At 26.3% G+C, this 14,910-nt stretch overlaps 1 protein-coding gene across 1 annotated transcript; it reads left to right on the plus strand.

Annotated features, from left to right (window-relative positions):
* The first annotated feature begins 8,425 nt into the window (after nt 1–8,425).
* Nucleotides 8,426–13,120, plus strand: LOC127266522 (vacuole membrane protein KMS1-like). Its single transcript, XM_051296782.1, has 8 exons — nt 8,426–8,885; nt 10,517–10,728; nt 11,008–11,086; nt 11,213–11,512; nt 11,615–11,772; nt 11,880–11,996; nt 12,439–12,618; nt 12,696–13,120. Exons 1-8 carry the CDS (start codon nt 8,822–8,824, stop codon nt 12,870–12,872), a joined length of 1,287 nt encoding a protein of 428 aa, XP_051152739.1. The 5' UTR covers nt 8,426–8,821; the 3' UTR covers nt 12,873–13,120.
* The last annotated feature ends 1,790 nt before the right edge of the window (nt 13,121–14,910 follow it).

Genomic DNA, 14,910 nt, shown 5'->3' on the forward strand with positions numbered 1-14,910 from the left:
TGATAGTTACTTGTGTATTTATTTGTTTTAATTAACTGTTTTGAATATAAGGTGTCTAGTTGTTACTTTTAATTTAAGTTGAAAATTGAGTGTGGGTGATATATATCTAATTAATACTCCCTCCGTTCCAAACAAGGTGCAATATTTGTTTTTGGTACAGATTTTTAGGTGGATAGTATTAAGTATGATAATTTAGAAATTAGATGATACGATGGAGAGAGAAATATATATTTTATTTTTTTATTTGGATGATGTGAAGGGATAAAGTGTGGGGTGGAAATTAAGTATAATTAATTATTTCCTATTTTAGAAATATTGCAGGGTGTTTGGGACATACCAAAAAAGAAAATATTGCAGAGTGTTTGAGACGAATGGAGTATTAAATTTATGATATAATATATAGAAAATTAAAAAATAAAATAAAATGTGTATTTTAACTATTCTTAATTATATATTTTAAAATAGTGGGTTGGGCAAAATTGGGGATTGAGGCTCCAATGCAATCTCAAATCCCTTCCTCCATTTTTCGAGTTTACATTATTTTTTGAGTGGGGTATTTTGTGTATTTTGTTATTTTATGGGGGAATTATGTAATTTTATTTTTTTTTTTTTGGAAAAATAATATATAATTTTATTTTTTTAAAAAAATAATGGATAATTTTATTTTTAAAGTGATATATAATTTTATTTTTTAGAAAGTGATATTTAATTGTTTTTTTGAAAAATAATGGACAATTTTATTTTTTAAAGTGATATATAATTTTATTTTTTTAAATAATGTGTAATTTTATTTTTGTAAAAAAAGTGATATAATTTTAATTTTTGAAAAGTGATATGTAATTTTATTTTTTAAAAGAATAACGTGTAATTTTACTTTGTAAAAACAATGTGTAATTTTTTATTTTGAAAATAATTATTTTATAAATTATAAATTATATATTTTTGGGTGATAATATAAAAACAGATTAAAATTTGGGTGTAATTTATAAATATGAAAAATTATGTAAAATAATATAATAATTACATATATAGGAAATAAACTTTTTAAAATAAAAATTGAAGTATATAGTTGAAGTAAAATTACTGAAGATCTGCATTTTTACTGCTGCGAAAATAAATAGAGTAATGAATTGGAGATATCTTAATCATCTATTTTTGTAAAAATATCTAAATTCCAATCTAAACACATGAGTGTATTTATTTGTGAGATTTTTACCATTAAATTTATTTTTTTACGTCCAAAAATATAAAATTAAACTCCTATTTTTAATTTATTATATCACTTTAAAATTTACTTTTACATTCAAAATATCATAATATATTTATATCACATCAAATAACTATTTCAGTTCAAAAATTTCAAAATTCAAAACCAAAATTCCACAAATAAACACACCCTTAAATAAATTAGAAAACACGCGGCAATGAATTGGGAATGCTTACAAGGAGCTAATTATAGTTAATCGGCATGATACTGATCAACACATGAAATATAGTCTAATAGTACACGACTTGAATTAATATAATACGTATTGTATAGATTGTTACTATATATTGTCTATTTTATTTCATACTGTTGTGTTAATATATCTTATGTTTTGAGATCAATTGTATACTACGTAGACTACTGTTATATTCATTAATATATATATATACATATTTGATATTATCCATTTATACTTCATCTACTACCTACGGGCTTATATTTAACGTGTTGTCAGTAATATATTGACTATAATTAAGTTCAAGCTAGATTTGTATTTTTTACCGCTTCGCTAAAATGTATGGAGTCTCGCTACTCGATTAATAGTTCAGTGGCTTTCAGTTATATTACGATTTAATCCACACTTTTATATATTCTTGATTTATTTATTTTGTATTATGTACTCTGAAATTATTAGTGCAAATATCTGATTTGGCCACTCTCAAATACAAATCATCATGATTGATTGGATACCAAAATCTCATATATTAATATAATCTTATTTGTTTGTCTTTTAATATTATTTTTTTTATGAAATGTAACTATTATTTTTTTAAAAGTTTAAAAAATAATATTATATATTTCCTTCGTCCCGCTAAAAGTGTTTGTATAATTATAGTTATGAAAATTTAAAAAATACATAATTAGTAAATAATTAAAAATATATTAATAAAAATAATTATTATATAATATAAATAATTACATGTTAAAATAAAAAAAATTAAATAATATTCGTATAATATTTAATTATTATTTCATCATTCAAAATATGTAATAAGTACTTTATTATTTTATGATTTTTTATTAACATATTTAATAATATTAATTTTAAATAATTTTATAATTAATTATAGTTATTGGTTTGTTCTTTTATAAGTAGTGTGTTGTGTTTGTTGTGTTTTTGGTTAAGGATTCGAATTTTAGATTTAAGATTTAAATATTAAAAAAAAAAAAAATTGAATTGAAATAATTTTATGATATAATATAAATATGTGTGAGTGATTTGATATTTTGGAGAAAAAATTTGAATGTGGTAAACACAAAAATCAAATTGATTTTGCAGATTGTGCATATCTAAATTACAAATCGGTCGGTCACATCGAATCATCAAGAAAAATCTACAAATATCGAATTTTGTTTTTAACACTGAGCGCTTGAAGTACTTTCCTTCGCTACAAAAATAAGATATTTTGGTCACCTTGTAGTGCGATTTTTTTTATGTTTATTTTAACAATACGAAAGATTACCTTCGTTTTTCTTATCTATGTAATGTTCTACAACTGTATTCTAATGACTTCCTAAAGTTAACACTCAGATATTATTATTTTCAGTGAGACAACGTTCGATTAATCCTACAATCGATCGATATCATCATTCTTGTGGCAATTCAATGCCAGTGTCCAATTATGACTATTCACAACCAAACTACAACGATTTGGTTATTTCTACAATCAATCGACAACATTATTCTTATGACAATTCGATGCTAAAGTTCAATTATGGCTATTTGCAGCTAGATTATGGTGAGACTATTAATCTTACAATCAACGATTACCATATATATGGTTATTCGTAGTCAGATTATTACAATTCGGTTGTTTGTGCAGTCGATTATTACAAAAAAAAAAAATCACGATTCATCAATTAAGACCGACTATACATTGTACCCAAAATATTTTTATAAATTTTTAAAATACTTTACAACTTTTAATAACTAACAAAAAATGTTTCAAAAAATAGGGTTAGCAGCAATTACATTTTTTAATAACCCTATTAATATTTTCTATGGTTTTTTTTTTTTTGAACAAGTGTCGTATTCACATTGGTTGAGTTAACTCTCTTATGTGGAGCTTTCTTGTTGGTTATAAAATAATTTTTTTATTGCGTCCTGCAATAAATTGTATCAAAAATATAAAATATATTATTTTAAGTTAAATATTAATTTTTTGTACTTCTTTTATCCCATAACAAAGTATCTATTTTTTCATTTTAGTCCGTCTCGTAACAAAGTATTCATTTTTTTTTTAGTAACTGTAGTATATTACACAAATGTCATTACCTTTGTATCACACATATTAATAAAGTTATATTAGTCATTTCTACTTTATTCCTATTACGTCCAAATATAATATTAATATTTGTAAAACTACATGCAAAAACCAAATGGATATTTAGTTATGAGACGGAGGGAGTAATAATTTTCTTTTACTTTTATAAGGAGTATTTTGATTTTTTTTTATTTTATATAAAATAGTTTGTATATTTTTTTTATTTTTTTATGACATAAAAATCGCAGTCGCTATCCGAAAAAGTGGGTAAAATTTTTTATTATTATTTTGCCTCATTCCTCGACTTCAAAAGGCATATTGTGAAACCATGGTGTGACATTTTTTCCTTGAGGTGAAGGTCTTAGAATTCGATTTGAAGTGGGTGAGGGTAAAAAAAAGAACATGTAGAAAAATAATTGAGCCCCAATTTTTATAAATAATTATAAATAAAAATAATATTTCTTCTGTCCAGGCTGTTATGTCCGTTTTACTGTAAACACAAGATGTATAATTAATAAATAATAAAAAATATATTAGTAAAAAAAATTATAAATTAAAATTAATATAACTAATTAATCCAATTAAAATTTAAAAAAAAATTATAAATTAAATAATTTAAAATAAAAGTAAAGTATATAATTCTTTTAAAAAAATTGAAATCGACAAAATAAATGAGACTGAGGGAGTATTTTTTTACATTTATATATTTTATTTATTATAGTTATTTATTCAAAAAAAATTAAAATATTTTATACTTATCTTAATACTATAATTAATATATATATTTTTTGAATAAAAATTAAGTATTTTTATGATATACTCTATTAAATAAAAATAAATATTTAATGTAATTTGATAATAGAATATCAAAACAAAACTTTGTTGAAGGAGGGACCCATAAATAAATTTTTGGAAGAAGTGTTTTACCTTGAAAATTTTAGAGGGTGAGAGGAAAAAAAAAACAGAAAAAAAAAAACTCCATGAATAAACACATTATGGAGGTTTGTTTCTTTTACTGCAAAATTTCTTACACATTTTTTTTAAAAAAAAGGTAAGCTGTTTTTTTTTTTTTTTTTTTTTGGTAACTGACCCCTTATCATTTTAGTCTCGTAAGTGGAGTATATCGCAAATTAGTTTCATAAGTGGAAAATTTTTGTTGTTTTAATCCTCCGGCGCCGGAGATGCCCACGTGGCTTGCTGGAAGCTACGTGTCCGCTAGGTGTCCCGTCAGGTCAGCGACACCTGGCAGACACGTGAATTTTTTTTTATTTTTTTATTTTTTTTAATTGGATCAAATAAAAAAATTATAAAAAAAACAAATAAAATTAAAAATAAATTTTAAAAAAATAAAAAAATAAAAAATAAAATCCACGTGTCCGCCAGATGTCGCTGACCTGGCGAACACGTGGCCTCCAACGAGCTACGCGGGCGTCTCCGGCGCCGGAGGACTAAAACAGCGAAATTTTTTCACTTATGAGACTAGTTTGCGACATACTCCACTTACGAGACTAAAATAATAAAGAGATCCAGTTACGGGACTGAAAAAACAATTAACCTTTTTAGAAATAAATATACTATGCACTTTTATTATTTTATATTATCTAAACAATTTTTTATACATCAAATAAGAAAATTTCTATAATAAAAAAAAAAAAAAAATTCAAACCAAAATACAAAACAAACGTAGGTTGAATGTTTCTTTATATAAATTTGTTAATTAGACTTTATTTGTTCATGAAATTTGAATTTTGAATTATAAAATTTTAAATTAAAATAATATTTAAATCTGAAATTAAGTTTAGAATAATATAAAAAATTATACATTTTATTTGATATTTTAGTGGAATTCTTTTTAATAAATAATAAAAAAATTGAGTAAAAATCTACAAATAATCAAAATTGTATAGGTTTTTTTTTTGGGCTTTTTTTTATCTTTGAATTCTACTTTAAACAATAATTTATTTAACTTGATATTTTATAAGATAAAAAATATCATATTTTATTCAAATTATAGAAACTGAATGCTAAAAATCCAAAGAAAAAGGAAAAAACTTTTAAAAAAGAAAAAGGCCTCATGTGGGTGAATGTGCATTACAATAATATTATTTTTATCCATAAAAATTATGTTTGTTTGGTTAGTTATGATAATTAAAAACAATAGAATATTAATATAAAAATAAAGTAGATAAAATAGGGGATTATGAAAAAAGGGTAATGAGATAAATAAGAAAATAATGATAAATTAATTATTATTTAAATATTAAAATATAGATAATAAAATTATAGATAGTTAGCATAAATTAGTCTATAGTAAAAAATAATATTCCCTCTGTAATAAAATTTTGTATTCACAATTTAAAAAAGAAAAAAATTAATTTTCTACAAGGTTTGTTTGTTTAGTGTTTTGAGTTGATTTTTTTACGTGAGCTATTAAAAATTGTGTCGTTAATATAAAAAAAATAATAATTTATGTTAAATGTTAGTTTTTGTGAAAGAATAAAATATATATTATTGAAAATTGTCTCGGAAAAAAGAATATTGGGCAAACAAATCTTTTATTTATATTTATTTTATTTTATTTTTATTATACATATGTATTTTAAAAAAAATAATAACAATATTTTAATGATTAATTAAAATTATATTCTAATTAAGAAATAATTTATTACTCTTTTTTTAAAAAAATATTAAAATTTTTAATTAATAAAAATACTTGGGAGATAATCTTTTTTTAAAAAAAAAAAACTTTGTGGCATATCTCTCATGGGATGCAAAGATATTTTTCCAAATTTTACTATTTAAATTTTGCTTTTTTAAAAAAAAAAAAAATTATTCTCACAAAATATCCAATCAAACTTTATTTTAATATCAAATTCAAACCAATTTATTTCAAATTCAACCAGAAAAAATAGTTACTTTGTAATTAGACGTCCTAAAATAGAAATATGCATACTTTGTAACTGGACGGAGGGAATATATTTTTATTCAAAAATACATATTTCTTTTTAATTACAAATAGTGTAAAATATAGAATACTCTCCAAATTTAAATACTTTCTCGATTCCGTCACATATGACTTTTTTTTTTTAAATCTCACAAAAGATGATTCATTTGTATCTTAGTAAATTAAGCAATCTTAAAATCTTCAACCCAGTGCATTTATGCAGTGATTCGGTAAAAATGGAAGGGTTGGGTTCCGACCCAGTTTCATTTCCTCTCTTATTTTTGGGATAGCTGCAGTGTTAAGGTTCATTTTATTTTATTTTATTTTTTTAATAATTATACTATCTATATAACATTACAAATACACTTTCAATTTATAATATATTACACAAATATTATTACATTTATTTCTTATAATATTAATAAGGGTACTTTAGTCTTTTTATATTTATTTTTACTATATTTCAATATAATACTAATATTTCTAAAATTTTGTGGAAAAATAAATAAATATATAGATATGGAACAGAGGGAGTATAATTTTATAAATAAAATATGAATTATATAGGGTGTGTTTACTTTGTGTGATTTGATTTTAAATTTTACTATTTCAATTTTTTTCCCGAAAAATATCAAATCAAATACTCATTTTTTTTATTTATTGTATTACATTAAAATTAAATTTTACATTCAAAACATCACATCAACACATATTTATATCACATGGAATAACTATTTCAATTTTAAATTTTACCATTTAAAACCAAAATTCAAAACCAAATCTCTCAAGTAAACACATTCATATATTTTAGACATAAAAATAATTTTAATTATAATTAAAATAACTAATTAGTCTAATTAAAAATGAAAAAATTATAAAACGAGATTAAAATGTACTCCCTCCGTCCAGGAAAGATGTCTTATTGAGAGTGGGTACGAAAATTAAAGGTTAATAGTATTTAATTGGAAGCAGGTACAAAGGAGAAGGTAAAAGACTAAAACACCATTACTTTTTGAATGATTTTAAAAAATATATTAGAATAATCAATTAGGAGTAGTTTGAAAAAATAAGAATAATTTTGTTATAAAATGTGGACCACGGTTACTAAATAATGAAACAATACAATTGTTTTGGGACAGAGATAAATGTAAAAACAAGACAACTCTATTGGGACGGAAGAAGCATAATTTTTTTTTTAAAGAAAATTACAAAATTAGTGGGAAGAAAGAATTATAATAAATTAGTAAATTCATTGGAACAGAATGTTGTGTTTATTTTGTAAAATAGTTTGAAATATATATATTTTTTAATATAAAATAAAGAAAAAATATGTAAATGATATAAAAATAATTAATATGTATAATATAATATTCTCTCTATCCCATCACAATTGATATTATTTTTTTTTGTTTGTCACAAAAAACTTATTAAATCAAAATATATTTAACAAATATAAATCAACTTAATTAACTACATAAAATAAATATTTCTACCTCTCTCTTAAAAAAAATAAATATTTTTATTTATATTTAAAATTATGCATCTTTTATAAAATTGATTTATGTCAATTATAAATATACAAAAATATTTTTTTTATTTACTTATATTATAGAAAATTTTATGATATTCATATTGCATATATTTTTTAATTGCTATATAATTTTTAAATATTTAAATATATATTTTAATTTTTTTAATTATATATATTAAATTTATTTTAAAATTATAAATATTATTAATTATAAAAAATAATATAATAAAATCATAATTAATTATTATTAACTAATTAAATATTCTAATTTTAAATAATGTGTTCTTAATAAAAAAGGATTTAAATCCGAGGGACGGATGAAATATATATTACTAATATTTTTTAAAAACAAAAATGTATAAAATAATATATATAAAGAAAACAAACGCGAAATCTTTGGCAGTGCTACACACCAGAAATTCAAAACCTCGAATTGGGTGGAAACTCCATTAGCAGAGACCACACCAGTACCTCTACTGCTACTGCTTCTATCGCCATTAATTCTCCAAACTTTATTACGAATTCTTTCTTTATCAGAAGGGAAGGGGAAGACGGAGGGGGAGATTCGATTTCGATCGAGGTTTCTCTCTCAATCCATAACTGCACAATTCATCTTCACGCACTTCAAAGATCTTCTGCTCTGCTGTTATCCCCATCCCATCCCCTTCACCCATTACAATCAATCAGATCTCCATCAAATATCCAATCCCAATCGCTTTTTTTCGATCGGGACACTGTTCGGTTCAATTTCTCGTTGCATTGCTTCGATGGCGACCCGAGGAATTTAGGATTGACGGCGACTGAATTAATTCTTAATGGCTTCCGAGAAAAAATCGACTTCTTCTAAAACTTCCCAGAGCAGGGAGTCGAGAATTGCAGGCGAGTTTTTGTCTATTTGCTGCTAATTTTGACTATCCTGACTGGTTTCTGTACTCATTATTGGTTCTTCCTTGTGGGAAATACTTGTGCAAGCTTCATACCTTACTTTGTTGTCTGTTTCGTGAATTTTTTTTCCCATTTTTTTTTTGTTGAATTACTGTGCTGTTTATATGATTTTTAGCTATTTGGTGAATAAGCTGCAGACATTGATGTTGAATGAAAGCGAGATTAGGTCAAATTTATGAGCGGCCTTCTTAAGGAAGACAATCGATTATTATTCAGGGGATTTTGTTGAAAATGCATCGAATGTTACTTGAGGAACTGTTTGAAGATTAGATTGTAGCTAAATTGACTGATGCTGTAATTTGAGATGCTAATTTGTAGAGCCTTCATGTTATTCAAACGATTTGGTTTTAAGATTGAGAATAGTAGAAAATTCAAATTGAAATTGTAATTGTGATTTTGATAGCCCTTTGTCTTGATATTTCGAATGAAAAATTAGTTTTAGGATTGAGAATAGTAGAAAATTCAAATTGAAATTGCAATTGTGATTTTGATACCCTTTATCGCGATATTTTGAATGAAAATTTAGTTTTCGGATTGAGGATAGTAGAAAATTCAAATTGAAATTGTAATTGTGATTTTGATAGCCCTTTGTTGTTATATTTCTAATGAAAAATTAGTTTTCGATGAAATAATTTAAATGAAAATAGGGGTTTGATTTGATGCTTAAAGAAAGGTAATGAATAGTGCTCAACTAGATCCAAACCTTAAACTAACTGATTTTGCTATCTGAATTCTTGATATTGTTTGGAGTGACTCTTATCGAGTGTATCGAATGAACTAATGTGGGATATTGTATTAAATGTTCCATATTATTGGTTCTATTTCAGTTTTTTTGTTTTTTCCGGCTCATTTTGGCGTCTCGGTTTCGAAAGCGAAACAATGGTGCCTTTTATGTAGTTTGAAACTATTCAATTCATTATAAGACTAACCTCCAAAACTTGCACGCTCGAGGAATTTCAAGCTTACCAGTTGCTATTTTATCTAGGGTGTGACTGGTTGAGGGTTTGGATTTTAGTTGAAATTTGAATAGCAAAAAAATTGAATTGAAATAGTAGTACGATGTAATATAAATAATTGTTAGATCTGATATTTTGACTATAAAATTATTTTTTAGTATAATATAAAAAATAAAAAATAGGTATTTGATTCGATTTTCTTAGAAAAAGAATTGGTGAATAGTAAAAATCTGAGGAAATCTTCTAAACAAACACACCCCAATTGATCCGTAAGATTTTCGAGGCAAGCTCGAGCTACGCACATTTTTCTAAAGTCGAAAGTATTTGCATTGTATGTGTGTATTAATTCTCCCATTTGATACTTTTAACATCATTGGCTTGTTCTAAATGGAGAAATTTTATTAATTGATCGGTAAGATTTTGGAGGTAAGCTTTTCCTAAAGTTGAAAGTATTTGCATCGTATATATGTATTCTCCCGATTCATACTTTTAGCATCATTGGTTTGTTCGGTATTGAGAAGATCGTGACAAAGGAGTTTACAATGTAGTTTGTACGTAGTAATTTGATTGTTATTATTATGGTTCGGTAATTTTTTTGTACTTTTGCAGGACTTCGCGTTAAGCACCAACAAGATTTAGAGAATTTGAGTCTGACCTCACAGCCCTTCAAGACGCTAAAGTTTTTCACATTTGCCGTTGGACAATATTTGAAAAGATTGTTAGCATATCTTTTCTCACTCCATGTTTGGCTTGTGCTGTTTTGTGTGGCCATTGGTATCTTCGGGATTATGCTTGCGACCTTTGATGGCCCTCACAGGAAGGTAATTGATACAGTGTATTTGATAATTGTTTTTAAGTTGAAGAGTTTGGCGTGGGATAAATGAAATTGCAATAAAAAATTTATTTTGCTCGATAGAGAGAAGATTACTTGTTTATACATTGAGGCCTTGTTTACCATAACAGTCTAATCTTTTTGGCACAATCATTATATTAATTTATCCTCGATACGCCAAAGTGTAGTTTACTCTAATAGACGTATTGTTTTTGTAATACTTTTTACTCTTTTTGCATTGTAACATTTGCCGTGATTTTAATCGCAGCACGTCGAGGAAGTTCTTTCATATACACATTTCGGATTGTGGTGGATTGCACTCGGCGTTGCATCCTCTATAGGTCTTGGTAAGCAATACCACAAATCCTATTTTTGTCAATTCGTCGCGGACATTATGTGATATGATGAACGCGCGCTTTCACTACTTCCGAAACAATACAATCTAAAACTCATTTGTTTTATTCTCCACGTAGGTTCGGGATTGCACACCTTTGTTCTTTATCTTGGACCTCACATCGCATTCTTCACCATAAAAGCCGTGCGATGTGGTCGAGTCGACATCAAAAGTGCTCTATACGATACAATACAATTGAAAAGAACCCCATCTTGGCTCGACAAGGATTGTGCTGAATTTGGGCCTCCGATTTTTCCATCTTCGGATGGCGTTAGTGTTCCCCTCAGTAGCATATTACCCCAAGTCCAGTTGGAGGCCATGTTATGGGGTCTCGGAACTGCGCTCGGCGAACTTCCTCCCTATTTTATTTCAAGGGCAGGTGCGCATAACATATCGAATAATCCAAACATTGCAATGGTTTTTTTTATCTAAAAGAAGATGCACTTTCTAAACCTTTACATTTCGATGCCTCTTAATGCAGCGAGCCTGTCGGGTGGTAAAGTGGAAGCCATGGAAGATTTAGACGCTTCCTCATCGAAAGACAGCGGATTTATATCTGCCCGTCTGCATAAAATTAAGCTCTGGTTCCTATCGCACACTCAGTATTTGAATTTCTTTATGATTTTAGTTCTCGCTTCGGTCAGTTCCTCGTCTTCATGTTCTTGACTATTGTTCTCTTCTCAATTTTCGTAATCTTTTATTCGATTCTTGCTACCATTTACATCTCGTGTCGGTATAAATTGCAGGTGCCGAATCCTTTATTCGACCTTGCCGGCATTATGTGTGGACAGTTCGGGATTCCTTTCTGGAAGTTCTTTACGGCAACAATGATAGGGAAGTCGATAATCAAGACTCACTTCCAGGTTAGCCGATCGAAAAAAATATAAATAGATGTTGATGTGATGTTTTAAATGTAAAATAAATTTGTAGTATATTATAAAATTTAAAAAAAATAAATAATTGTTTGATATGATATTTTTCAAAAAAAAAGAGAATCTTAATACTTCCTCCGTCTCTTAAGTAGGTATCCGTTTTGCTTTTTGTACTAAGTTTAAAATATATTAGTATTATATTGAGTAGAAATAAAGGTAATGATATTTGGATAATATATTTATCCTAAGTATGTAATGTTAGGTACACAGTGCAGTTACTTGAAAAAAAATAAATAAATAAATAAATTAATTAATTAAATTGATACTTTGTAAAACCCACAAAAGAACACAACATTGGCTTTCGCCTTGAATTTGAGATATACTATATTATATGCTATGTTCGTAGATCCTTCTCATTAATATAATTTTGCAGACAGCGTTCGTCATTTCCATTTTCAACAACCAACTCCTTCACTGGATCGAGACTGAGCTAATTCGCGCGCTAAGCTTTCTCCCCGGCGTTGATGCAATATTGCCGAACGTTATCTCGAAGCTTAATGCGTTGAAGGACAAGTACATGGCTACGAATCCTGACGTTCCAGCCGAGGCCAAGGTGCGTCGATATCCATTTTTTGTAATCGATGTGAGCTCGTCCCTTGCTTACGATTATTTGATATTTATTCGATGCAGGGGCTTTCGCTTGCGTTCATTTGGAATACCGTCGTTTGGGTCGTGTTGGTGAATTTTTTCGTCAAGATCGTGAATTCGACTGCGCAGCAGTATCTTAAGGAGATGCAGGACGAGGAAATGAAGAACACGTCGTCGTTCGACATGGAGGATAGGTTTGGCTCGATGAAGTCCGATTGAGATCGAGTTTCTTGTACAGGAAGAGCAGCAGATTGTTCGAATCCGACCGGGGATTTGGTCGATGTTCTGGGCAGTAATATGGTACGATGAAATTTCAGTGATTCTTGTTTTCTTTTAACTGCATCTACAATGAATGTTGTTTTGTTCGAAATAGTGAGTTTCGATTGATTTATTTGACCATTGGCTCAGTCACCCAGATTTTGAATTTGAGAGGCGCTATAAACGTAATCAACATATATTTTTATTTTTGAGTAAATTATTTTTTTTAGTTCCGTAATTGAATCCCTTTTATCATTTTAGTTCCGTAAGTGGAGCCTGTCGTAAACTAGTCCTATAAGTGAAAAATTTTCGTTGTTTTAGTCATCCGGCGCTGGAGACGCACCTGTGGCTCGCCGGAGGTGACGTGTACGTCAGGTGTCTCGCCAGGTCAGTGATACCTGGCGGACACGTGGATTTTTTTTTTAATTTTTTTTAAATTCGACCAAATAAAAAAAAATACAAATAAAATTAAAAATAAGTTTTAAAAACATGAAAAAAAATTAAAAAAATCCACGTGTCCGCCAGGTCAGCGACACTTGGCGTCACCTCCGGCGAGCCACGCGGGCTCTCCGGCGGCGGAGGACTAAAATAACGAAAATTTTTCACTAATTGGACTAGTTTGCTACAGGCTCCACTTACGGGACTAAAATGATAAGGGATCTAGTTATCGGACTAAAAAAAACAGTTTATCCTATATTTTTAAATACTTCTGTATCATTCAAATTTATTTATTTTTTGTCATCTAAATTTATTTCTGTTTTTTCTTCTTTAAGTAAAAAAATTATTTGCTTCGTCCAGCTCTAAGGGTTTCATTTATCTTTTATAACATTGCATTTAACATTAAAAATATTTTTATATTTGTGTAATGTTTTACATAAATATCATTATAATAGAATTACAAGATACTAATAAGAAGTACTTTTATCATTTTTTCTTATTTTTTACCATATTTTCATATAATAATTAATATTCAAATATCAAATACGCAAAAAATAAATGAGACTTTTAGAACAAAATGAAAGTAATATTATTTTTTTTAAAAAAAAAATAAAAATTTACTTATTTTTGTTAAAATTATATCCCGTCAAATAAACATATATCGCATTAGTTAAAGCTGTCGACAGAATCGACCATCGTATTTGTTCGGCGATTCATTGATAGACGGACTTTGTTGACTTGAAGACTTGTTTTTTTTTTTTTGTCAAATAATTATTACATACTCTATAGCTTACTTATAATAAAAAAAAAAATTAAAAAATATAAATTTTAAAACATAATTAAAATATATAATTATATTTTTTCCGTTTCATTTTAATTAGTTTTCTTTTTTTTTTCCTATTTTTATTTAAAATAAAATTTATTAATCTATTCATACTTTAGATTATAAATCACTTTAATTAACCTAATAAGATATAATATAATATAACTCATTTAAAACCTATTTATTTATATCTCTCCTTCATAAATAAATATTTTATCTAGATTTAAAATTTCTACTATTTTATAAAATTAATTTTGTCTTAATTATAAATAAATATATTTTGTTGTTTATTTGTATTATTTAAAATTTTTTTCTTTACAAAATGATATTTATATTGCATATTTTTACTTGATATATAATATACTCTCCGTCTCATAACAAAGTATCTATTTTTTCATTTTAGTCAATATATCCATTTTTTTTTCGTAATTGTACTATCTACCTAATATTACAAATACACTTACAAATTATAATATATTACACAAATGTCATTACCTTTATATCACGCAATACTAATAAGGTTATTTTAGTCATTTATATTTTATTCCTATTACATCTCAATATAATATTAATATTTCTAAAACTTCATCTAAAAAACAAATTGATACATAGTTATAAGACGAAAAGAGTATTTAAAATATATTAACACATATTTTAAATTTATTTTAATCATATATATTAAACTATCAATAATATTACTCATATTAAAATATAATAAAATAATATCATAATTTAATA

The sequence above is a fragment of the Andrographis paniculata genome, unplaced genomic scaffold (assembly GCF_009805555.1).
Source record: "Andrographis paniculata isolate CXL003 unplaced genomic scaffold, ASM980555v1 Contig76END, whole genome shotgun sequence".
Classification (NCBI taxonomy): Eukaryota; Viridiplantae; Streptophyta; class Magnoliopsida; order Lamiales; family Acanthaceae; genus Andrographis; species Andrographis paniculata.